Source organism: Gorilla gorilla, chromosome 20 (assembly GCF_029281585.2).
Source record: "Gorilla gorilla gorilla isolate KB3781 chromosome 20, NHGRI_mGorGor1-v2.1_pri, whole genome shotgun sequence".
NCBI classification, from domain to species: domain Eukaryota; kingdom Metazoa; phylum Chordata; class Mammalia; order Primates; family Hominidae; genus Gorilla; species Gorilla gorilla.
This window is the reverse complement of record NC_073244.2, coordinates 9,032,359-9,057,590: the sequence shown is the minus strand read 5'-3', so window position 1 is coordinate 9,057,590 and position 25,232 is coordinate 9,032,359. Positions and strand designations below refer to the sequence as shown.

At 54.0% G+C, this 25,232-nt stretch overlaps 1 protein-coding gene across 6 annotated transcripts in view; it reads right to left on the bottom strand.

The window, feature by feature from the left end:
- The window catches only part of CELF5 (CUGBP Elav-like family member 5), a 74,425-nt gene that overhangs the window by 17,997 nt on the left and 31,196 nt on the right, over positions 1-25,232 (bottom strand). For 2 of the 6 annotated variants that reach the window (XM_055371219.2, XM_055371217.1), the window contains exons 3-5: positions 5,584-5,635; positions 3,526-3,654; positions 1,291-1,370 (exon numbers count right to left, since the gene is read on the bottom strand). In XM_055371219.2, the coding sequence (XP_055227194.1) occupies positions 1,291-1,370; positions 3,526-3,654; positions 5,584-5,635 (261 nt within the window). Of the gene's footprint in view, positions 1-1,290; positions 1,371-3,525; positions 3,655-5,583; positions 5,636-8,283; positions 8,303-8,979; positions 9,079-25,232 lie in introns of those variants that run through there. The other 4 variants (XM_055371215.2, XM_055371216.2, XM_063701964.1 and 1 more) reach the window with 4 other exon arrangements.

Here is a 25,232-nt window from a genome sequence, read left to right as displayed (position 1 = left end):
TGGCTTGTTCCTCTCAGGTCCCATCTTCCTTGTAGCAGATTCGGAGATGTGTGTGCAGGAACAATGGCTCCTGGGGACTCCTTCCTCAGGGGAAGGGCAGTCCCCAGTGCCTCCTTGGTCCTCCCCAGCCTCTCACTGCTGCAGACCCTGAGACCTGTCCCCAGTCCCCACCCCTCCCTCAACCAGTGAGTCAACAGGCCCCCCATCCATTCTCACCCTAATGTCTGTTTTCTGATCAGCCCTCCTCCCTGTCCACCTGGCCCCAGCTCAGGCCTCCTCCTCCCTCAGCTGGACCTTGGCCTAGCCTCCTCTTTGGCCTCCCAGCCTCTAGTCTTGCAACCTGCCCATCCTCTACATTAGCCCCAAAGGGATATTTGCAACCGACCTGGCCTGTCTCCTCCCTTGCTCTAAACCGTCTGTGGCTCCCCACTGCCCTAGGAGAAAGTCCAGGCTTCTCAGCCTCGCATTGTGGCCCCATCTTCTATGGCTCCTCCGGGCTACCTGTTGCCACCTCCCAGCCTTTCTTCTTGTCAGGGCCTCTCCTGGCCTCAGCAAATCCAACCCAGGTGTCATCCCCTTAGGATACCCTTACATGTACACACATACACACTCACACACTCACAACCTATACTCACACAGACCTGCATATACTCACAAACGTGTACACAATCACCCACAATACTGACACACTCACAGTCATGCACACACACAAACACACACACACACACACAAACCTGCCCACAAATGCACCTGCAGATGCACACACATGCGCTTCCTCCCCCGTGGCCCAGGCATACACACACGCTCACACACATAGAAACACACATGTACACTCACATACACACACATGCACTAGTATCTACACTAGCACACAATGGCGCACTTATCCATACATATTTACGCACACCCCTCATGCACACAGCACTCACATAACACTCGCCTACTAGTAATGACACACTCAAACACTCACACACACACATGCATGCAGTCTCGGGCACACTCACACCCAGACATGCACACTCACCCACACATACACACTTGTAATACATCCATGCACACACATACACTTCGCTTGCATACTCACCTCCACATCTGCACACACACACATGTGTATACCCACTCCAGGGACCACAGCCAGGGACTGCGCCTCTTTCTCCACCTGTGCCCCCTCTGAAGGACAGCCAGGGGCTACTGGATGACAGCGACGGTAGGAATATGGCCTGTTTCATCCCTGTCCCCCTCACCCCTTTCCCACCCCCACCCCCACGGCCAAGGGCAGCTCCAACTCACCGGCATGGTCTGGCTCCCATGCAAGGCGTGGATGGCCGCCTGCGCCTCCGTGTGGGAGGAGAACTTCACGAAAGCACAGCCTGCTCCAAGAGAAGAAGAAGAGGTAGAGGGTGATGCGGTCACAGGACTGGCTGAGCGGGGGCCACAGGAGAGGGGACACAGAGACCTACGTGGCCAGCGTCAGACACATGCAGCCAGAGAGAATTGATAACAGAAAGACAGCCAGCCATTTGCTCAGACGGACAGCTGGACAATCAGCCAGATCAAGGGTCAGAATGGAGGAGAATCACACAGGCAGACAGCCACAGTTAGACAAAGAGCTGGTCACCCACACAGCCAGCCAGGCTAATGCAGACAGACAGCCACACACACAGAGACCACCAGACACAGGTGAATGGAAACACAGTCCCACGGACAAAGTCCATAGAACATACAGAGGCCACTGCACCTGGCTCCAGACTGGTAGAGTACTATGGAAGGGCCAGCCATATTGTGGGGGGAGGGGGTGGAATGTTCTGGAATTACATAGTGGTGATGGTTGCACGGTTTTATGAACAGAAAATAAAAGCACTTCATTGTACATTTTTAAAGGGTGAATTTGGTAGGATGTGGAAGACATCTCAATTTTTTTCTTTTTTTGAGTCAGAGTCTTGCTCCGTCACCCAGGCTAGAGTGCAGTGGCGTGATCTCGGCTCACTGCAACCTCTGCCTCCCGGGTTCAAGCAATGCTCTTCCTCAGCCTCCCGAGTAGCTGGGATTACAGGCGCCTGCCACCACGCCCAGCTAATTTTTGTATTTTTTGTAGAGACGGGTTTCACCATCTTGGCCAGGTTGGTTTTGAACTCCTGATCTCGTGATCCACCCGCCTCAGCCTCCCAAAGTGCTGGGATTACAGGCGTGAGCCACCGCGCCCAGCCCTCAATTTTAAAAAGGAAGAACCAGGTAATGGTCTGAAACCGTCGGACACATTCAGTTCTAGTAAGGTAAGAAAGACCAGAGTGGAGTCGGTCCCACATGATGAGCTCTGTGGACAGAGACCGCCAGACACCGTCATTTGGACTCTCAGGCAGGAAGACAGTCAGACAGACAGACACAACCAGAGACCACCAGTCAGTCATATGGACAAATCACATAGACAGAACCTGGAGGAAACAGTTTTACGAATAGTCAGGTGGAGGAATCTGAGACCACGGGGCACAGGTAACTCTGTCCCTGGAGAAGCCCCGCCCCTCCCCAGACCCCGCCCCATCACAAGGCCACGCCCCTGCATCCCTACTCACAGGCAGCACCTGGAGAAGCCCCCCTCCCCCCCAGACACCGCCTCCGCCTCATCCCAAGGTACTGTCCCTGCATCCCCATCCATAAGCAGCCCCTGGAGAAGCCTTGCCCTTCCCCAAGACCCCGCCCCATCCCAAGGCCACGCCCCTGCATCCACATCCACAAGCAGCCCCTGGAGAAGGCTTGCCCTTCCCCAAGACCCCGCCCCATTCCAAGGCCACGCCTCTGCATCTCCGCCCACCCCACCGCAGCCCCGCCCCTCTTCAGGGCCCGTCCCCACAGCCAGCATGCAGAGAGAGCATGCAGGTAGGATCAAGCGGGACCAGTCTCTGCTCCACCCAAACCCAACCCCTGTGAACCAGCCTCTCCCAGCCAGCCCCAGCCTCCTATTGGCCTGGCCCCGCCCCACCTGGCCAGCCCCACCCCCTATATGCTCAGCCCCGACCCTTCCCAGGGCCTCTTGCCCTGGAGCCAGTCCCTCCTAACTCTACGTATTTCACCCCTCCCTGCAGTCCCTCCCCTACCCAAGACCCCACCCTTGCAGCCTCACCCACAGACTTCACCTCTGGAGAAGCCTCGGGCCTCTCCAGGGCTACATCCTCAGAGCCAGCTCCTCCCCACCCCTGCAGCCACACCTCTCCCCAAGGGCCCACCCTTGGAGAAGCCCCTCCCCTCCCCAGGGCCCTGCCCCACAGGCCCCGCCCTCAGAGGCAGCTCCTCCCCACCCTGCAGCCCCATCCCCTCCCCAGGCCCCGCCCCTGCAATTCCGCCCCTCTCCAAGGCCCCGCCCCTGCAGCCTCACCCACAGACTCCACCCCTGGAGAAGCCCCGCCCCTCCCCAGGGTCCCACCCAGAGCCAGCTCCTCCCCATGCTGCAGGCCCCACCCTCCCCACAGGCCCCGCCCCCAGAGCTAGCCCCGCCCCTCTCGCAGTCCCGCCCCGGCCCCCGCCCGTCACCTTTGCTGCTGCCGTCAGGCCCCCGGAGCACGGTGCACTCGTCAATGACCCCGAAGGGCTGGAACAGCCGCAGCACGTCCTCCTCCGACTGCTGCTTGTTCAGCATCCCCACGAACAGCTTCCGGTCCCCTGTGGGCGGCGACACCCACCTCAGCCGAGTCCCCGGCCTCCGGGAGGGCCTCCGGGATTCCTCCCTCCCTCCAGCAGAGTGGAGGCGGCAGGGCAGGAAGACGCGGCGCCCGGGCCCTGCCGGCTCCGGTTCTGCGCGTGCGAGGGAGTACCCAGCCGCGCCCTTTCCCTGCCCCGGATCTCTCCACCCTCCCACGGGCCTGCACGCTCCCATCTCCCGGCCTTTGCCCAGGTGGCGCCCCCGCCTGGAATGCCCTCCCTGCAGTCTTTTGGGGTCTCTGCTCCACTGCTCCCCCTCCAGGCGGAGATGACCTTTCCCTCTGGTGCACTCAGAGAGCCCGCACCGAGTACTAGGGCTAGGAGCTGCCTCGCCGGGCCTAGGTCCCTGTCTGTCTGTCTGTCTGTCTTTCTGTCTGCTCCCCGGACCTGCCAGGCGGAGGTGGGCACTGATGGTCCCCGCACTTTCATGGTGCCCAGCAGAGGCCCCTGCCCAACTTTGTCGGGATCAAGAGGGGCCAGGCAGTCACCATCTGTGGAATGGAGTGAGGGTTCACGTGCTCAGTGGACCAGGGGCCTTGGCAGGCTGGACCCCCCGCTGGGTGGGGCTGGGCTGGAACCTGGTCTGAGGCCGGAGCTGGGCCAGCCTCTCCTGTGTGAGCTCTGCCCCCTTGGGTAACTGCATGCTCCCTGGTAATGGGGAACGTGGTGGCTTCATCTCCTAGGGACGGTGAGCTGGGTTACTATGGAAACCGCTCTCGGCAGCTGTCACTCATGGAGGTGGGAGGGAGAGAGAGAAACCAGCAGAGAGACTGAGAAATCAGGGAGAGAGAGAGACAGATCAGAGAGAGCGCGCGCGCGAAAGAGACTGTGAGAGACAGAGAGAATAAGAGGGATGAAGAGACAGAGAAGAGAAAAAGGAGAAGGAGATACAGAGGGAGATGGAGAGAGAGACAGAGAAATAGAGACAAAGATGGAGACATACAGACCCCACCTCGCTACTCCCTGTCCCACGCTGGCAGCCAGGGTGGAGAGTGTGAAAGGGGCTCCCATCCCAGAGGGCCTTTACCGGACTCCTACATATACCTAGGTATCCTAACACTCCTGCCCCACGCCTCCACTCAACCAAATCTGGCTGCCCTCCTTCAATCTCCACTTGAGATGGAGAGGAAATATACAAATTTCCAAGAATGACTAGATTTGGGTCCCACGGGAACAGCTGAGTATGCCCCCACCATGGGCACACCCTGACACCAAGGTCCAGCCCCACACAGACACCACTGGCCCCAGCCTGCATGTCTGCCCACATGCCCAGCCTCCAACAGTCAGGCACACATATGCAAACACACACACCCATGCGCAGGCTGGGCACACGCACATGCACACAGGCAGGAAGGCATCCCCACCGCATACCACACGTGCGCTTATGTGCACCAGCTGCAGAAACACAAATGCACATGTGCACGTACTCACACACATCTGCACACAGGCATGCCAGGTGTGCAAAGTCATATACACACACATTTAAGCATGCACACATGAACACACACATTTTCACACGGAGACCCCAGAGAGCAATCCACAGCCCTTCAGGCCCCCATTGTCTGTGTCTGAAGCCCCCCAGTTATTGCACCCTGAAGGGAGTGGAGTATTTCAAACTCAGGGGAAGGCAGCTGGACCTGGCTAGACCCCCCATCCTCCCTTGGGGCCTACGGACATAGCCCCTTCTGCTCTCTGGAACCTGCCTCTCCCCCCACCAAGAGGTGTGTGAGCAGGCATGCGACTACTGCATGCTTTGGGGCAGGGAGGCCAGTTCCAGATCCACAGGCCTCGGCCACTGCCCCTTTTGCAGGAGAGAGGAAGGAAGAGATTTTCCTTCTTCTCCCATTCCTCCGCCAACCCCCAGCCTGGCAGCCACGGAGAGATGACAACTACCTCCGCGGCTTTCACTGTCCGCAGGCTTCACCTGGATTGGCCGCGCCATCTGCAGAGAGAGGGGGAAGGGAAAAGTCAAGCTCAGCAGTGGGGGTGTGGCGGGCGGGGGGTTTTGCCTGAGCTCTGCAGGGCAGCCCTGCCCACCTCCCACCACCAGCCCTCAGCACCCCACCACCCCACTAACACCCCAGTCAAAGAAATTACACACTGTCCCACCTACAGCGGAAACTGTGTGGCGAACTCTTACCTCTCAAAACCCAACAATATCCCTTCCTCCAGGAAGCCTCCTTGCTTCCCCAAATGTGATAGGCCCAATTCCTCCAGTCCCTTTATACGATGTGACTTTGCAGTTCCTACCATCAAGAACTAGAGTCTATTTTCCCACTCCTGGCACCTGAACTTGGCCAAGTGACTTGCTGTGACCCATAGAATGTGGTGGAAGTTAAGTTGTGGGAGTTCTGAGCCTAGGCCTCAAGAGACCTTGTAGCTTCCACTCTTGGAACTCTGAGACTGCCAGGTGGATAAGCCCAGGAGGAGGAGGCCCCTCCTCCTCAGTAGGGGAGAAGGAGGCCCCTCCTCCTCAGTAGGGGAGAAGGAGGCCCCTCCTCAGTAGGGGAGAAGGAGGCCCCTCCTCCTCAGTAGGGGAGAAGGAGGCCCCTCCTCAGTAGGGGAGAAGGAGGCCCCTCCTCCTCAGTAGGGGAGGACGAGGGGCCTCATGGAGACAGAGGCCTCTCTGACAGCCACCTCAGGGGAGTGAGGCCACCCTGACCCAGCTAAGCCCAGTCAAGTCTCAGCTGACTGCAGCTGCTTGAGCGACCCCAGGAGAGCCCAACAGAAGAACCGTCCAGCTGAGCCCAGACCAAGCTTCGCAGAATCGAGAACAAATACAATGACTGGAGTAGTTTGTTACTCAGCAGTGCTGACTGATACACCACAGTAGCTACATTTGGCCACATCTCCCAGGAGCTTTGGGTGGGGTCATGCCAGGAGCTTTGGGTGGGGACATACCTGAGTGGACCAGCCTGCCATCTGGATTCATTGTTCTAGACACTTTTGTCCCCCACCCCAGGCATTGAAAATGATATTTAATGAAAAAAAAAAATTCTCACTTGCACCAACTCTCACAACATACCAAGTCCTAGGTATGAGCTATTTTGGATATTTGAGAACAGGCTCCAGGGATGTGAGAGTTGGGGAGGCATTTGCATCTCCACTGGTCCTGGGACACAATCCTTCTCCCAACCTGATGTCTGTGGCAAACTCCCACTCAACCTTCAAAACCCAATTTACAAGCCCCCATGCAGGGACTCTTCCCACTCTTCTGCGCTCCTTCCTCCCCCTCCCTCAGGCTGGAAGTGTCTATGTCTTGCTCTGTCTCTCTCCAGACAGGGAACCACGGCATCTCCCCACATGGGGAAGGACACATGGAGGAATTGGAGAAACCTGCTGAACAGAACGGGCCAGAAGGAAGTGGCCAACTTCCACCAACACAGAAAGGCGTCTGGAATGGGAATGAGTGCTACTCTCAGACCTTTTTCCAAGTCAGACAAACTTGAAATAGATCCCCACATCCCCTGAGCCCTATGGGTTCCAAAGTGCTCTTTCTGATCTTCTGACTTTTGAGTTTCAGCAGAGAATACACTTGAAAAAGTGCCAGGTTTTCTTTTTTTTCTTTTCTTTTTTTGTTTTTTTTTGGGACGGACTCTCACTCTGTTGCCAGGCTGGAATGCAGTGACGTGATCACGGCTTACTGCAGCCTCCACCTCCTAGGTTCAAGCAATTCTCCAGCCTCAGCCTCCCGAGCAGCTGGGACTACAGGCACCCACCAATAGGCCCAGCTAATTTTTTTTTTGTATTTTTAGTAGAGATGGGGTGTCACCATGTTGGCCAGGATGGTCTTGATCTGCTGAGTTCGTGATCTGCCCACCTCGGCCTCCCACATTGCTGGGATTACAGGCATGAGCCCCTGCGCCTGGCCAAATGCCAGGTTTTCTAATCACAGCATAGCTGCCCAACAAGCTTCAGAGAGAGGTGCAATTTTCACCCCATTCTACAGATGTCAACATTGAGATTTCTGTTATTTGTCTAAGAGAGAAGTTATTTGTGTAATGCCATGGTGAGTGAAGAGTTTCTGGACTCCAGATTCAGTGATCTGTCCACCCACTCCCATAAATAAGGCCTCCTCCCCATTTTTGGACCCCCAAAGTCTCCCCACTGAGCTCTGTCCCTCGTGATCTGACACCTTCTCTAAGATCCATTCCAGCTCCATGCCCACTCTTCCACCCTGAGCAACCCCTTATTTTGCACTCCCTTCCTCAGAGACCCTTCTGGATTTCCACCTCCCACTCCCTCAGCTTCCCTCGTCTCGCTGAGCCTCTCCTGCTTCAGAGGCCCTTCCTCATCTCTGGGTCCCCTCCCCTCTCTAAGACCCTCTCCCATTCTGACACCCTCCTTCCTGAGTGTATGTCCCGGGCACATATGCTTTCCTCAATTTGAAATCAGTCTTTGGGGCCCCAGAAACCGAGAGGCCCCTGCCTCTCTGATCCTGTGCCCCCAATCCTCCCAGCCCAACCTTCCTGCCGCCCAGCCGCACCCTCAGAAGGACCCTGACCACCTAGGAGAGGAAAACCTCCATGCTCTTCCCCCACCCAGCCAGCTGGACCCCTTTCCCACCCCACATCACCCATGCATACACACCGGGGCCCTTTCCACCTGGGTACCACACCCTGCTAGGCTGGAGGCAGGAGGGGAGATGGTTTCAACCAGATGGGACCAGCTTCTGGGCTGGAAGCGGGGGGGTGCCAGGGGAGGTGGGGAGAGATGGGGGGGCACCTGCAGGAGCTCCAGACTCCTGCTCCCCCCACCCCTCCCACCCCACCTCCGTGGGCCCTCACCTCCTCCCCCCTCCCAGCACCTTGGGCAGATGAGGATGGGGTTGCCATGGCAACGCTGATTCACCACACGGAAGCTGGCAATTGTTGTTGCCATGGAAACCGCCTCTTAGGGGCGAGCCCAGCTCCTGCCTTGCACAAAAGAGATATTTAAATATAATCTTCTGGAGATGGACGAGGGAGGGAGGGAGGGGCGGCCGCGGGGAGAGAAGCTGCCCCCATCACCGAACCCTCCACCCCCACCTTGTTCTGGGGTTGGGGGGCTGGTGTACCTGCTCCCCATCTCCCCACCCGCCACAGAGCCTGGGACCTTCCGCCTCCTACGGGGAGGTCCCTTCCCCCCACCGCTGGGTCAGCTCAGGGAGAGGGTCGGCCGGGGAGAGGGGGTCCTGGTCTGGTCCAGTGAAGCCAGTTGGGTAGCCCCCTCCTCTCCAGGCCTCCACTCTAAAGCCGAGCTCCGCGGCCCGGCCGTCCCCACCCCGCGGCCCGGCGCCCGCCTTACCCACCGGCCTGGAGACGCGCGCCAGGCTGGCATCCACGTGCCGCCGCCCGCCCGGCCGCCCCGGGCGCACAGGCGCGCACCCGCCGCACTGCACGCTCGGGCCCCGCGCCGCGCGCCCTGCGCCCGACGCCCAGGCGGGCCCTGCCCGCGCTGCCCGCCTGAGCCGGGAGGAGGCGTGCCAGGCGGGGATCTGGGTCTCCCCACACCCCACCCCTCCTGTCGCCCCTGCCCGTCCATCTGGCTCTGCCCACCTCCTCCCGGCTCCCTCTCTCCATCTGTCCCACCGAGGTCTCTGCCGAGTGCACTCCCTCCCTCCTCCACCTTCTCTGGCTCCCCATGGCCGCGTCCCTTCCCTGACCCTTCCCTTCCTCTCTGTTTCTTCAGCAGTATTCCTGCTGTGCCCCATGCCTCTCTGGTTCTGGGGCCCCCAAGGCTGAGTTCAATTTTGGAACTCCAGGAAGGACCCTTCACCAGCCTGGTGGAGGGGGAGACAGAGCCAGACACAAACTCTCCCATGGGGTCAGGGTTGGAGCTGGGAGAGCTGAGGGTAGAGGAAAGTGAAGAGCCAAAGGCTATCCTGGGCCTGCACTGAAGATGGAAAATTCACTGTGAATTTTGGAGTAGGAGTCGGAGTTTGGAGCGGTTGGAAACAATTTTTCATGTTGGAGCAATACCCATATCTGCTGACCCGTTTAGTCTTAAGACAACTTAATGAGATGAAAACATGCATTTCCATTTTACAGATGGGCAAACCAAGACCAGAAAGAAGGGAGAGGTCGGGAGGCCAAGGAGGGAGGATCGTTTGAACCCAAGGAGTTTGAGGCCACAGTGAGCTATGATTGCCTCCATTGCACTCTGGCGTGGACGACAGAGCCAGACCCTATCTCCAAAAAAGGGAGAGGGGGAAGGGAGAGGTGTCCTAAGGACCTAGACATCCCTCCAACCAAGGGGTCCTGTGGGCTGGGGAGCGTTTTGGCACTGTGGGCATGGGTGGGCTTGCACTGGCTGGCTGAGAAACAGTCCTTTCTGTCTGACCTGTGTATGCTAGAGATGGGGAAACTGAGGCCCCTTGGGGGGTGGGGAATGGGAACGACTGCAGGAGGAGTGTCTTGCAGTGAGGCTGGGGCAGCCAAGGAGTCTCTGGGATCTGCAAAGTTGTGCCTTTGGAAGAGTAGAGGTTCAGAGGAGGGGCCGGGCGCGGTGGCTCACGCCTGTAACCCCAGCAGTTTGAGAGGTCGAGGCAGGTGGATCATCTGAGGTCAGGAGTTTGAGATCACCCTGGCCAACATGGTGAAACCCTGACTCTACTAAAAATACAAAAAAATTAGCTAGGTGCAGTAGTGCATGCCTGTAATCCCAGCTACTCGGGAGGCTGAGACAGGAGAATCACTTGAACCCGGGAGGCAGAGGGTGCAGTGAGCCAAGATTGTGCCATTGCACTCCAGCCGGGGCAATAAGAATGACACTCCGTCTCAAAAAAGAGATTTAGTGGAAGCCCCAGATGGGTTATTTCCAAATGGTGTGGAGAGAAGGAAGGAAGGTGGACCCCTTATCTGGGCTGCCCCAGACACCCATTGACCTTCCTCCTCTCCCACCTAGGCCCCAGTCCAGCCTCTCTGAAACACCCAGGCCAAGCCCCTCCCCTGCTCTAAATGCTGCTGTGGCTCCCTATTGCCCTCTGGGTAGAGGCTCAGCCCTTGATCCTGGCATTTGAGGGCTGTTTGCTGCTCAGCCCCAGTCATTCCTCCCCACTCCTCCTGCCATGGCCCCCTGAACGTGGCTGGTGACAGAATGCACCCCCGCTGCACCCCATCCGTACCCCTCAAACGCCACCTCCTCCCTGAAGTCTTCCGTGCTCTCTCTCCATCTGCTTCCATTGCCTTGCCCAGGTGTTACCTCGATTACAACCCCTCCCCACTAAACACACACACTGCCCCTCACTCGGGGTAGCTCCGGTGCGAGGCAGGGGCAGAAGGGCACTGGGCTTTGTGACCCTCCTTTCCCCACCAAGACCCTTAGCCCAGGGTCCACAAATGACAGCGGAAATGATACAAGGGTTTGTAGACTCCTCGGAAAGCAAAACCCAGGCTCCATCCCCATCAGCCAAGAGCATGCCGGGCACAGTGCCTGGCACGGGAAGTCACCCAAGAGCTGGTGCCAGGCAGTGTCTTACAATTTGGTGTCTGCACAGGCCCAGAAAGATGACACGACGCCCCGAGTCTCACAGCTTGACGTGCCCAGGATCGTTCATTCATTTATTCATTATTCATTCATTTATTCTGTGCCTGTGTGCCGATCTCGGGTTCTGCGTTCAGCACCTGACAGGCTTCACCTTACAGAGTCCTCCAAACACTTCTAGGGGCCGGGTGTGGTGGCTCACACCTGTAACCCCAGCACTTTAGCACTTTGGGAGGCTGAGGCGGGCGGATCACCTGAGGTCAGGAGTTCGAGACCAGCCTGGCCAACACGGTAAAACCGCATCTCTACTAAAAATACAAAAAGTAGCTGGGCGTGGTGGCGGGCACCTGTAATCCCAGCTACTCCGGAGGCTGAGGCAGAAGAATTGCTTGAACCCAGGAGGCGGAGGTTGCAGTGAGCTGAGATCAAATCACCGCACTCCAGCCTGGGCGACAGAGCGAGACTCCATCTCAAAAAAGCAAAACAAAACAAAACAAAAATCTACTTCTAGGGCCCCGTTTTATAGATGATGAAACTGAGGTCCGGGGAGGTGAAACTGTCACACTGGGCATCTTAAGGCCCCTTGCCCATTCTCAGGTTTGGTTTGACTCTGGGCCAAGTCCTGCAGCGTGGAGGTAAGCAGGGGAGGTAGGGGTCCTGCCAGGGGACCACCTCTGTAACCCCTGTGTGCACAGAGAGGGGTTTCAGGAGGGCAGCATTACTCAAGGCAGCTGCCACGTCTGAGCAGTGAAGGACACGCAGACACACAAATTCATCTTTTTCCAGGGCAATCAGATGAGCAGCAGGGTGGCTGAGGGTGCTGGGATGTACCTCAGCCCCCAAGACTCTTGTAAAGAAAGAGACAGCAAAGTTCCAAAGGTCCTGGCCCCTCCCTCACTGGCCAAGGGACAGAAGCTGGACCCTCTGCCCCTCCCCACACTGTCCCAGTGTTGGGGGGCTCTCTGTCTCCAGGAACCCCAGGCTCTGGCTTTGGGGATGGGAAGTGGCGTCCGGGGCTGTGACGGCCCAGCCAGCAGCTTCCCCTGGAATCTAAGCCTCAATTCCAGGGTCCCACGGTCCATTCCAGGATCTATTCTGGGATTCTGTTATTCAATTTCGGATCCTATTCCAGAATGCTGAGAGTTGATTAAACTACGTCCCCCATGGACACTGCTGTCACACTTGTGCGGGAACCGGAAAGCGGGGGGTCGCCCTCTCTTCAGAAAGCAGCAGTATTGGGCCGGGCGGTTGGTAGGGGGGGCTCCCCTGTGCCAGGATGAGGGGGTAGAAGTGGAAAGTCAAGCAAATGACCTGGATCACTCCCCTCCTGGCTTATAAAGAGACAGAAGGGTCCACTCGTACTGTCCCCCAACACACGCACACGCACACGCACACACACACACAGAGGTGTTTTCTTGGGTGGGGGAAGCAGGGCACAGGAGAGATGGTGGCTGTCTTGGTGTCTCACGTGACCCAGCTCCTCCCCGACTCCCAGGCTGTGCTCGTGCGGGCGTGTGCAGGCACGTGAGCCGCCTGGGTGGGCTTTTCCAGCACAGGGCGAACCTCGTGCTTCAGCTCCCTGCAGAGGAGCTGTCAGCAAGAGCTCAGATGAGCGAGCGTGCTCAGACGTGGCTGGCAGGCCGGGGGGTCTTCCTCCCCCGCAGCCCCCATCTGCCTCTCACCAGCCTCCCATTCTCACTCCAAATGGCTGGCTCTATTTCTGCAGGCATTCCTGGGAAAAGGTGGCACACCCCACAGGTCTCACCTTTGCCAAGCGGGTGGGTGTCAGCCACAGAGGCTGATGATCCTGGGGATACACTTGAGAGAAGTGTGACGTGTGTCCACCAAAAAACACCCTTGAGGATCTCTATTTGTCTCAACAGACACTGGAAACAACTGAAGTGTCCCCCAACAGGGGAACGGATGAGTAAATGACGTATTTGCATCCTGGAATACTAGACAGCAATGAAAACGCCCAAGGCGCTGATACACACAGCAACACACGTGATTCTTTCTTTCTTCTTCTTCTTTTTTTTTTTTTTTTGTACTGGATCTCGCTCTGTCACCCAGGCTGCAGTGCAGTGGTGCGATCATAGTGAGGTAGGAGGTGAGACTCGACTCAGGAGGCGGGGCTGAGATACGGGACCAAACTGAAGACTAGCTAAAACAGGGATGGAGTCGAAGCAGCTCTCCCTGAGACATGCCCACCGGGGTGCCATGTCCGTTTACCGTTGCCACAGCAACACCTAGAAGTTACCGCCTTTCCATGGCAATGACCCAATGACCTGAAACTTCCCACTCTTTTCTTAGAAATTTCTGCATAATCTGTCCCTTAATTTAAATGTAATAAAAAGTGGGGGCCGGGCGTGGTGCGCTCACGCCTGTAATTCCAGCACTTTCAGAGGTCAACATGGGCAGATCACCTGAGGTCAGGAGTTCGAGACCAGCCTTACCAACATAGTGAAACCTCGTCTCTACTAAAAATACAAAAGTTAGCTGGGCGTGGTGGTGGGCACCTGTAATCCCAGCTACTGGGGAGGCTGAGGCAGGAGAATCACTTGAACCCGGGAGACAGAGGTTACAGTGAGCTGAGATCATGCCATCACACTCCGGCCTGGATGACAGAGTGAGACTCCATCTCAAAAAAAAGAAAGAAGAAAGAAAAAAGAAAAAGAAAAGAAAAGAAAGGAATCAAGAATGGCTACTGCATAGAGCAGCCGCCTGGGCTGCTTGTTGGCAATTTTTATGGTTACTCCTTGACCATATGCTAAACAAGGGATGGATGATTCATGAGCTTTCCGGGAAAGGGGTGGGCAGTTCCTAGAGCTGAAGGGTCCTCCACTTTTAGGATAATTTCCTGACATTGCCATGGCGTTTGTAAACTGTCATGGCGTGGGTGGGAGTGTCTCAAGATACTGCCTCAAAAAACAGCGAGACTCTGTCTCAAAAAATAAACAAAAAACAATACCAAGTGGGTACAAATATACCTGCAGAACTGCCTCTGAACTGCTGCTCGGGGCTCACTGCCCATGGGGTGGCCCTGCTCCGCAGAGAGCAGGACCTCCACTGCCGTTTACACTGCTGTTGCAATAAAAGCTGCTAACATCACCAGCTCGCCCTTGAATTCTTTCCCGGGTGAAGCCAAGAACCCTCCCAGGCTAAGCCCTTGTCTGCTTTGCATCAATAGCTCACTGCATCCTCAACCTCCTGGGCTCAAATGCTCCTCCCACCTCACCCTCCTCAGTAGCTAGGACTCCAGGCACAAGCCACCACACCTGGCTAGTTTTCTTATTTTTTTTGTAGAGATGGGGTCTTGCTATGTTGCCCAGGCTGGTCTGGAACTCCTGGGCTCAAGCAATCCTCTGGTCTTGGCCTCCCAAAGTGCCAGGATTACAGGTGTGAGCCACTGCGCCAGGCCTTCCACAGATAAATCTCGTCATCATTAAATTAAGTAAAACAGGCCAGGCCCAGTGGCTCTTGCCTGTAATCCCAGCACTTTGGGAGGCCGAGGCAGGCAGATCACTTGAGGTCAGGAGTTTGAGACCAACCTGGCTAACATGGTGAAACCCTATGTCTATTAAAAATACAAAAAATTAGCTGGGTGTGGTGGCAGACGCCTATAATCCCAGCTACTTGGGAGGCTCAGGCACAAGATTTTGAATCAGGGAGGCAGAGGTTGCAGTGAGCCAAGATCACGCTACTGCACTCCGTCCTGTGTGACAGAGTGAGAGTCTGTCTCAAAAAAGAAAAAAAAAAGTCCAGGCGCGGTGGCTCACGCCTGTAATCCCAGCACTTTGAGAGGCCGAGACGGGTGGATCACGAGGTCAGGAGCTCGAGACCATCCTGGCTAACATGGTGAAACCCCATCTCTACTAAAAATACAAAAACATTAGCCGGGCGTGGTGGCGGGTGCCTGTAGTCCCAGCTACTCGGGAGGCTTAGGCAGGAGAATGGCGTGAACCCGGGAGGCCAAGCTTGCAGTGAGCCGAGATCGCGCCACTGTACTCCAGCCTGGGTGACACAGCAAGACTCCGTCTCTTAAAAAAAAAAAAGAAAAGAAAAAGAAAAAACAGTGAAACAAGAAGGCACACATAAAAGATGACAGACTATTATCCCATTTATGTTAGGTTAAAAGGAAAACAGGCAAAAAAAAAAAAACACCACCTAGTGCTTTAGGGACATATTTATAAATGGCAAAACCATAGAGAATTTTGTTTTTTTTTCAGATGGGGTGTCACTATGTTGCCCAGGCTGGTCGCAAGCTCCTGGGCTCAAGCGATCCTCCTGCCTCAGCCTGTTGAGTAGCTGGAATTCCAAGGGCACACCACTGTACACAGTAAAACCATGAAGAAAAGCAAAGGTGTGTTACCGACAACCAGATATTGGCTCCTTCAGCAGAAAGAAAAGAGTTGGGCTTAGTAATACGGCATGGGGTGGATTCCAGAGGACCGGCTGTGTAGTGGTAATCAGGATGTTTGTTTTGTAAGTATTTATGTTTCATGCACTTTTCTGTAAGTGTGTGTACTACTTTTATTTATTTATTATTTATTTATTTATTTTTGAGACTGAGTCTCACTGTATCGCCCAGCCTGGAGTGCAGTGGTGCAATCTCGGCTCACTGCAGCCTCCATATCCCAGTTTCAAGCAATTCTCCTTCTTCAGCCTCCCGAGTAGCTGGAATCACAGGTGCCCACCACCACGCCCGGCTCATTTTTGTATTTTTAGTAGAGACGGGGTTTCACTATGTTGGCCAGGCTGGTCTTGAACTCCTGACCTCAGGTGATCCACCCGCCTCAGCCTCCCAAAGTGTGGGGATTACATGCGTGAGCCACTGTGCCCGGCCGCGTGTAGTACTTTTAAATAGTTTAAGAAATATTTGTTTGTTTCTTTGTTTGTTTGTTTCTAGAAACAGTGTCTTGTTCTGTCGCCCAGGCTGGAGTGCAGTGGCACAATCTCGGCTCACTGCAACCTCCGTCTCCCGGGTTCAAGCGATTCGTGTGCCTCAGCCTCCCGAGTAGCTGTGATTACAGGCACGCGACACCATGCCTGGCTAATTTTTTGTATTTTGAGTAGAGACGGAGTTTCACCATGTTAGTCAGCCTGGTCTCGATCTCCTGACCTTAGGTAATCCCACCTCTGCCTCCCAAAGTGCTGGGTTTACAGGCATGAGCCAAAGCACCCAGCCTGGTCGCCCCTCCCCGCTTTTTTTTTTTTTTTTTTTTTGAGACGGAATCTTGCTCTGTTGCCCAGGCTGGAGTGCAATGGCGCAATCTCGGCTCACCGCAACCTTCGCCTCCTGAATCCAAGCCAATCTCATGCCTCAGCCTCCCAAGTAGCTAGGATTATAGGCGCCTGCCACCATGCCCAGCTAATTTTTTGTACGTTTAGTAGAGACGGAGTTTCACCATGTTGGCCAGACTGGTCTCGAACTCCTGACCTCAGGTGATCTGCCCACCTCGGCCTCCCAAAGTGCTGGGACCACAGGCGTGAGCCACAGATTTATCTATTTTTTTAATTTTAAAAAATTTTTTGAGACAGAGGCTCACTCTGTCGCCCAGTCTGGAGTGCAATGGCGTGATCTCCACTCACTGCAACCTCCACCTCCTGAGTTCAAGTGATTCTCCTGTCTCAGCCTCCCAAGTAGCTGGGATGACAGGCATGTGCCACCATGCCCGGCTAATTTTTGTATTTTTAGTAGAGATGGGTTTCATCATGTTGGCCAGGCTCCTGACCTCGGGTGATCCACCCCCCTCGGCCTCCCAAAGTGCTGGGATTACAGGAGTGAGCCACTGCGCCCGGCCCTTAAGTGTAAATTTAAATCTTGCCTTTCTCTTGCTTTAGATTCTAGACTCTAGATTTGTGCTGTCCAATATGATCCAGACCCTGGGTCTAGAATATTCTAGACCTATGCTGTCCATGATACAGTATTTGACCTCTCTGGTCTAGAACAGTCTACGTCCCATATGGTAGCTGGGCTCCAGTCTAGAACACTCTGGATCTGTGCTCTGTAACCCAGCAGCTGCCCCCGGTCTAGAACATGCTGGATTGCACTGTCCAATATTGTAGCCATTAGCCACATGTGGTGGTTTAAGTTTAAATTTCAAATTACTAAAACTAAGTAACATTAAAAATCAGTTTCTTGGCCGGGAGCGGTGGCTCATGCCTGTAATCCCAGCACTTTGGGAGGCCAAGATGGGCGGATCACCTGAGGTCAGGAGTTTGAGACCAGCCTGGCCAACATGGAGAAACGCCATCTCTATTAAAAATATAAAAATTAGCCGGGCGTGCGTGACTGTAATCCCAGCTACTCGGGAGACTGAGGCAGGAGAATGGCTTGAACCAAGGAGGCGGAGGTTGCAGTGAGCCGAGATCATGCCACTGCACGCCAGCCTGGGGTACAGAGAAAGACTCTGTCTCAAAAAAATAAAATAAATAAAATAAATGAATTTTAAAAATCAGTTTCTGAGTACACTTGTCCCAATTCAAAGGCTCAACAGCCTCACGGAGCTAGTGATCAGCACACTGCACAGCACAGGCAGAGAACGTATGCACCATTGCAAATGTTCCATGGATAGTGCTGGCCTAGAACAGGCTTCAGCAAACTTCAGTCCATTCTGGCCCCTCCTGTTTTTGTTTTTATTTTTGTCTGAAACAAAAAATAAAACTCCATTGCCCAGGCTGGAGTACAGTGGTCTCACTCCATTGCCCAGGCTGGAGCACAGTGGTGCAATCCTAGCTCACTATATATAGCCTCAACCTCCTGGGCTCAAGTGATCCGCCTGTCTCAGCCTCCCAGGTGGTTGGGACTACAGGTACATGCCACCATGCCCAGGTAGTTTTTTAAATTTTTAAATCTCTCTATGTTGCCCAAGTGGGTCTCAAACTCCTGGGCTCAAGCAATTCTCCTGCCTCAGCCTCCTGAATAGCTGGGATTACAGGCGTGCACCACCATGCCTGGCTAATTTTTGTATTTTTAGTAGACAAGGGGTTTCATTATGTTGGCCAGACTGGTCTTGAACTCCTGACCTCATGATCCGCCTGCCTCGGCCTTCTAAAGTGCTAGGATTACAGGCATGAGCCACTGCACCCGACCTGGACATTTAATTTCTAACAGCAACCCTTGATCTGTAGGTGCATTTTGTAAAACTGATGAAAAAGTAGAGTCATGGCCAGGCACAGTGACTCACACCTGTAGTCCCAACACTTGGAAGGCTGAGGCAGGAGGATTGCTTGAGCCCCAGAATTTGAGACCAGCCTGGGCAATGTAGCAAGACCTTATCTCTACAAAAAAATTAAAAATTAGCCAGGTGGCCAGGCGCGGTGGCTCACGCCTGTAATCCCAGCACTTTGGGAGGCCAAGGTGGGCAGATCACGAGGTCAGGAGATCGAGACCATCCTGACTAACACGGTAAAACCCCGTCTGTACTAAAAATACAAAAAATTAGCCGGGCGTGGTGGCGGGCGCCTGTAGTCCCAGCTACTAGGGAGGCTGAGGCAGGAGAATGGCGTGAACCTGGGAGGCGGAGCTTGCAGTGAGCTGAGATCACCGCACTGCACTCCAGCCTCGGCGACAGCGTGAGACTCTGTCTCAAAAAAAAAAGAAAAATTAGCCAGGTGTGGTGGCACACACCTGTGGTCCCAGCTTCTTCAGAAGCTGAGGCAGGAGAATTGCTTGAACCTGGGAGGTGAAGGTTGCAGTGAGCCATGATCTTACCACTGCACTTCAGCCTGGGCAACAGAGCAAGACCCTATGTCTAAAAATAAAATAAAATAAAATACATATATATATTTAGCCAGTCTTCGGTGGCTTACACCTGTAATCCCAGCATTTTGGGAGGCTGAGGCAGGAGGATCATTTGAGGTAGGGAGGATCACCTGAGGTCAGGAATTCGAGACCAGCCTGGCCAACATGGCGAAACCCCATCTCTACTAAAAACACAAAAATTAGCTGGGCGTGGTGGTGGGTGCCCGTGATCCCAGCTACTTGGGAGGCTGAGGCAAGAGAATTGCTTGAACCCGGGAAGTGGAGGTTGCAGTGAGCCAAGATCACGCCCCTGCACTCCGGCCTGGGTGATGGAGACAGACTGCCTCAATAAATAAAAAAATAAATAGAAATCTATAGACTGCATGTTAAAATGGTAAGAATTGGGATATATTGGGTTCAAATGAAATATATTATTAAAATTAATGTCACCTGTTTCTTTTTTACTTTTTAAATATTGCTCCTGGAACATGTTAAATTATATATGTGGCTCACATTCTCTTTCTATTAGATAACACTCTTCCAGAACATTACTTGCTCCTCATCTTCCTAGGCAAGATCTCTCCCACCCGGGCACTGTGGACATTGGGGCCGGATCGTTCTCTGGAGTCGGGCCATCCTGGGCACTGCAGGGTGCTGAGCAGCGTCCCTGGCCTCCACCCACTCCATGCCAGCAGCACCCCCAAGTCGTGACAACCATAAATGTTCCCAGACATTGCTCAGTGTCCCCTGGGGGCTGGATCACCCCTGATCGAGACTCCCTCCCCAGGTTAGGGGATTCCACAGACCCCCAAGAGACTCTATGTCCCATGACCCGCTCCCCTGCTGAGGTCCCAGGAGGCTGCACACATTAAAATCCGCACCCTGAGTGGGGAGGGAGAGAGGAGGTGAGTCCCAGGAGCTGGGGTCCTCCTGGTTTCTACTGTCTACCCCATCGGGAGCTTATTCTGGTGTCTGATGTGAGCAGGGAGAGGATTCAACTTTTTCCCCAAAGTAATGAACACAGGATCTCTCCCCCTGGGCACTGTGGACATTGGGGTTGAATTGCTTTCTGGGGTGGGGCCGTCCTGGGCACTGCAGGGTGCTGAGTAGCGTCCCTGGCCTCCACCTACTCCATGCCAGGTGCATCTCCTCCCCAAGTCGTGACAACCACAAATGTCCACAGACAGCAGCCAGTGTCCTGGGGCGGGGGCAGGATCACCCCGGTTGAGACCCCTCCTTACCTAACCTGACCCCCTTCGTTAGCTGACAGAGGCTCCCATGAGCTGCCACTCAACAGCACACTGGGCATGTTCTGGCCTCCAAATCTTGGTAAGTTTTGTCCCCACTCACCCCCATCTCCACCTCCATCTGTGAAAATCCTTCCATCTCTCGACTCATCCCAAACATTCCCTCCTTCAAGAAGCCACCCTGTCCACCCTTCACTAAATCGTCCACGCAGGCTGCCTGCTTCTCCCTCAGGGTGCTGTCCCTGGGTCACCCTGACATTTGGTCATTGGTTCTGTGGTCACCCCTGGAGTGAGTTAGATGGTGGCTCCCCAAAAGATAAATCCAGGCTAAGCACAGTGGCTCACGTCTGTAATCTCAGTGCTTTGGGAGGCCGAGGCGGGAGGATCGCTTGAGCCCAGGAGTTCAAGATCAGTTTGGGCAACATAGCAAGACTCCATCTCTGCAAAAAATAAAAAACTAGTCAGGCGTGGTGGCATGTGCCTGTAGTCCCAGCTACTCAGGAGGCTGAGGCAGGAGGATCGCTTCAGCCTAGGAGGTCAAGGCTGTAAAAAGCTATGATTGCAACACTGCACTCCAGCCTGGGCGACAGAGCAAGACCCTGTCTCTAAAAAAAAAAAAGAAAAAAAAAAAAAAGTATATATATATATATCCCCAAATCCTAGCCCTGGGGATCTGTGGATATGCCCTTATTTAGAAAAGAGGTCTTTTGCAGATGTAATTAAATGAAGGATCTTGAGATAAAATTATCCTGGATGTAGGCTGAGCCCTAAATCCAATGAGAAGTGTCCTTCTAAGAGAAAAGCAAAGGGACACAGACACAGGCCGGGCACAGTGGCTCATGCCTGTAATCCCAGCACTTTGGGAGGCCAAGGCGGGAGGACTGCTTGAGGTCAGGAGTTCGAGACCAACCTGGGCAACATAGGAAAACCACTGTCTCTACAAAAAAAAAAAATTAAATCAAAAATTTAAAATTTAAAAATCACAGGGCTGGGCGTGGTGGCTCATGCCTGTAATCCCAGCACGTTGGGAGGCCAAGGTGGGAGGATCACCTGAGGTCAGGAGTTGGAGACCAGTCTGGCCAACATGGTGAAACGCCATCTCTACTAAAAATACAAAAATTATCCTGGCTTGGTGGCGGGCACCTGTAATTCCAGGTTGGGAGGCTGAGTCAGGAGAATTGCTTGAACCCGGGAGGTGGAGGCCACAGTGAGCACAGATCGTGCCATTGCACTCCAGCCTGGAAAACAAGAGCAAAACTCTGTCCAAAAAAAAAAAAAAAAATCAGCCAGGTATGGTGGTGTGCACCTGTGGTCCTAGCTACCTGGGAGGCTGAGGTGGGAGGTCAAAGCTGCAGTGAGCTATGATCGCACCACTGCATTCCAGCCTGGGCAACAGAGTGAGATTCTGTCTCAAATAAATAAATAAATAAATGAATAAAAATGGAGGCTGGGCACGGTGGCTCATGCCTGTAATCCCAGCACTTTGGGAGTCCGAGGCAGGCGGATCATCTGAGCTCGGGAGTTCGAGACCAGCCTGACCAACATGGGGAAACCCCGTCTCTACTAAAAATACAAAAATTAGCCGGGCACAGTGGTGCATGCCTGTAATCCCAGCTACTCGGGAGGCTGAGGCAGGAGAATCGCTTGAACCCGGGAGGCAGAGGTTGCAGTGAGCCGAGATTGCACCACTGCACTCCAGCCTGGGCAACAAGACTGAAACTCGGTCTCAAAAAATAATAATAATAATAACTAATAATAATAATAATGGAAACAATCAAACCAGATCGTTCCTCTGCTTGCTACTCTCCCCTGGTCCCAGTCACCCTTGGAACAAAATTCAAGCTGCTCACTGTGGCGGTCCTGTCTCTGCTTCCTCTTCCCCCTCTCCTCCATCTACTCTCCCCCTCACTCCCCGTCACTCACTCTTCTTCACTCCTCTGACCTCAGTGGTCCTCACGTGCTTCGGGCATGGTCCAGCCTCAGGGCCTTTGCACTGGCCGTTCCCTCTGCCAGAAACGCCTCTCCTGCAGAGAGTGCACGGCTTCCTCCTCTCCAGGCCATCTCCTCAGAGAGGCCTTCCCTGACCATCCTGTCTAAATGGAACTCCCAGCCAGGCACAATCTGGTGGCTCATGCTTGTAATCCCGGCACTTTCGGAGGCTGAGGTGGGAGGCTCGCTTGATCCCAGGAGTTTGGGACGAGCCTGGGCTACATAGTGAGTCCCCCATCTCTGCAAAAAGTTTAAAAATTAGTGGGACGTGCCATGAGCTATGATCGTGCTATGAGCTATGATTGTGCCACTGCACTCCAACCTGGGTGACAGAGCAAAACTTTGTCTCAGAAAAAAAATAATAAGGCCAGATGCGGTGGCTCACGCCTGTAATCCCAGCACTTTAGGAGGCCGAGGCGGGTGGATCACTTGAGGTCAGGAGTTTGAGACCAGCCTGGTCAACATGGTGAAACCCCATCTCTACTAAAAATACAGAAACTAGCATGGCATGGTGGCACATGCCTGTAATCCAGCTACTCGGGAGGCTGAGGCAGGAGAATCGCTTGAACCCAGAAGGTGGAGGTTGCAGTGAGCTGAGATCGCGCCACTGCACTCCAGCCTGGGTGACAGAGTTAGGCTCCGTCTCGGAAAAAAAATTAATAATAATAATAATAATAAATGAAACCTCCATCCTGAGTCATTGCTCTGAAAGTCACCCCATTTCTTATCTCAATGTTGTTCTCACTGGCTTGCTTATTTTCTGTTTGTACTGTATCCTCATTCTGCCATAAGTCAGATGCTCAGTAAATGCTGAATGAACAAAAGGGTTTGGAGGACTCAGCCCGGGGACCGCCCTTGAGGGGCTCCCAATCTGGGGGAGTCAGAGCCAGACACAGACACCCCCAGCCCTGAGAGGTCAGGGATGAGCAGAAGGAGGAGACGGCCAGCTGTTACCTTGAAAGTAAGGTAGAAATTCTCCAGGCGGGAGAGGCAGTTACCCACGAGTACTTTAGGGGTGGGAACCCTGGCTGGGTCGTCAGTGTCTGGGGAGTGAGAAATTTTTAGAAACTAAGGATGGCCAAGGACCAGAATATAAGGGCTTAACAACTCCAAAAATAGTATCCACTTCGCACCTTTCCTTTTTTTTTTTTTTGAGACAGGGTCTTGTTCTGTCACCCAGGCTGGAGTACAGAGGCGTGATCTTGGCTCACTGCAACCTCTGCCTCCTGGGTTCAAGTGATTCTCCTGCCTCAGCCTCCCGAGTAGCTGGGATTACAGACCCCTGCCACCACGCCCAGCTAATTTTTGTACTTTGAGCAGAGATGGGGTTTCACCATGTTGGCCAGGCTGGTCTCGAACTCCTGACCTCAGATGATCTGCTCGCCTCGGCCTCCCAAAGTGCTGGGATTACAGGCATGAGCCACCTTCACGTCTTTAAATCTTCTCTGCAGCCTGTTAGGTGGAGAAAGTGTTACCCATATTGGAGATAAGGAAAACTGAGGTTTGAGGGGAAAGATGCTTGTTGAAGATTACACAGCTTGGGAGAGGGGAAGCTAACATTTGAACTCAGGAGAACACAGAGGTGGAAGCAGAGAGAAGGCAGCAAATGAGAGGGCAGGACGTGGGGGCCATGAGCTCTGGGGGCGAGGAGGAGGGAGGAGAAGAGGCTGATGCCCAGGGACTGAGGGAGAGAAACTGGTTCAAAAAAAGCAGTCAGGGGGCAGTAGGCTCAATGGCTCACGCCTGTAATCCTAGTACTTTGGGAGGCCGAGGCAGGTGGATCACTTGAGGTCACGAGTTCAAAACCAGCCTAGTCAATATGGTGAAACCCCGACTCTACTAAAAATATAAAAATTAGCCAGCGTGGTGGCTCATGCCTGTAATCCCAGCTACTCAGGAGGCTGAGGCAGGAGAATCACTTGAACCCGCGAGGCAGAAGTTGCAGTGAGCTGAGATCAAGCCACTGCACTCCAGCCTGGGTGACAGAGTGAGACTCTGTCTCAAAAAAAATTGGGGGGTGTGCCATAGCCAGTTTGAGCCCCATTGGGTCTAGGGGGATGGGGACTGGGGGATGGCCACAGGAGTCACTCAGGAGGTGACCAGTCACAGAACTGATGATGGGAGTTTAGCATAGCGTGGGGTAAATAGTAGGTGCTTGATAAAAATTTGGTGGATGGATGGAAAGAAGTGTAGATGGGTGAATGGATGTGTGGGTGGATGGGAGGATAGATAGGTGGATGGAGGTATACATGAATTAATAGATGGATGGGTGGAAGAGTGAGTGATGAATGGATGGATGGAAGGGTAGATGGATGGACAGATGAATGGATAGACAAGTGGGTGGATGAGTAACGGATAGATGGATGGATGAATGGATGGATGGATGGGTGGATGGATGGATGGATAAAAGGGCAAACGGGTGAACAGATGGATGGATAGATGAGTGGATGGATAGATGAGTGAGTGACTCAATGGATGAATGGTAGATGGATGGATGTGTGGGTGAATGGATGGGTGTGTGGCTGGATGGGAGAATGGAGGGATGCATAATAGATGTGTGGGTGGGTGGGTAGGTAATGAGTAGATGGGTGAATGAATGCGTGGATGGATGGACAGATGGATGAATTGATGGGTGGATGGGTGGATGGATGGGTGGATGAATGGATAGAAGAATGGATCAGTGTGTGAATGGATGGATGAAAGGGTAGATCAGTGGATGGATGGATAGATGGGTGGGTGGATGGATAGATGGATGGATGGATGGATGCGTAGATGGATGGACGTGTGGCTGGATGAGAGGATGGGTGGATGATGGATGTGTGGGTGGGTAGGTGGATGAGTAGATGGATGAATGAATGAATGGATAGGCAGGTAGATGGGTGACAGGTAGGCAGGCATGTAGACACATGGGCAGATGGGTGATGGGTGGATGGAAGGGTGCATGGATGGATGGAAGCTATGAATTTATGGGCTGACCCAGGGAGAGTAGGCATGGAGAGAAGGACAGAGTCCCCTCAAGATGGATGCAGAGGAGGAGCTGCTGGTGATTGCGGCATCTCCTCATCTCAAAGTGGACTCAGATCCAGCACACCAGC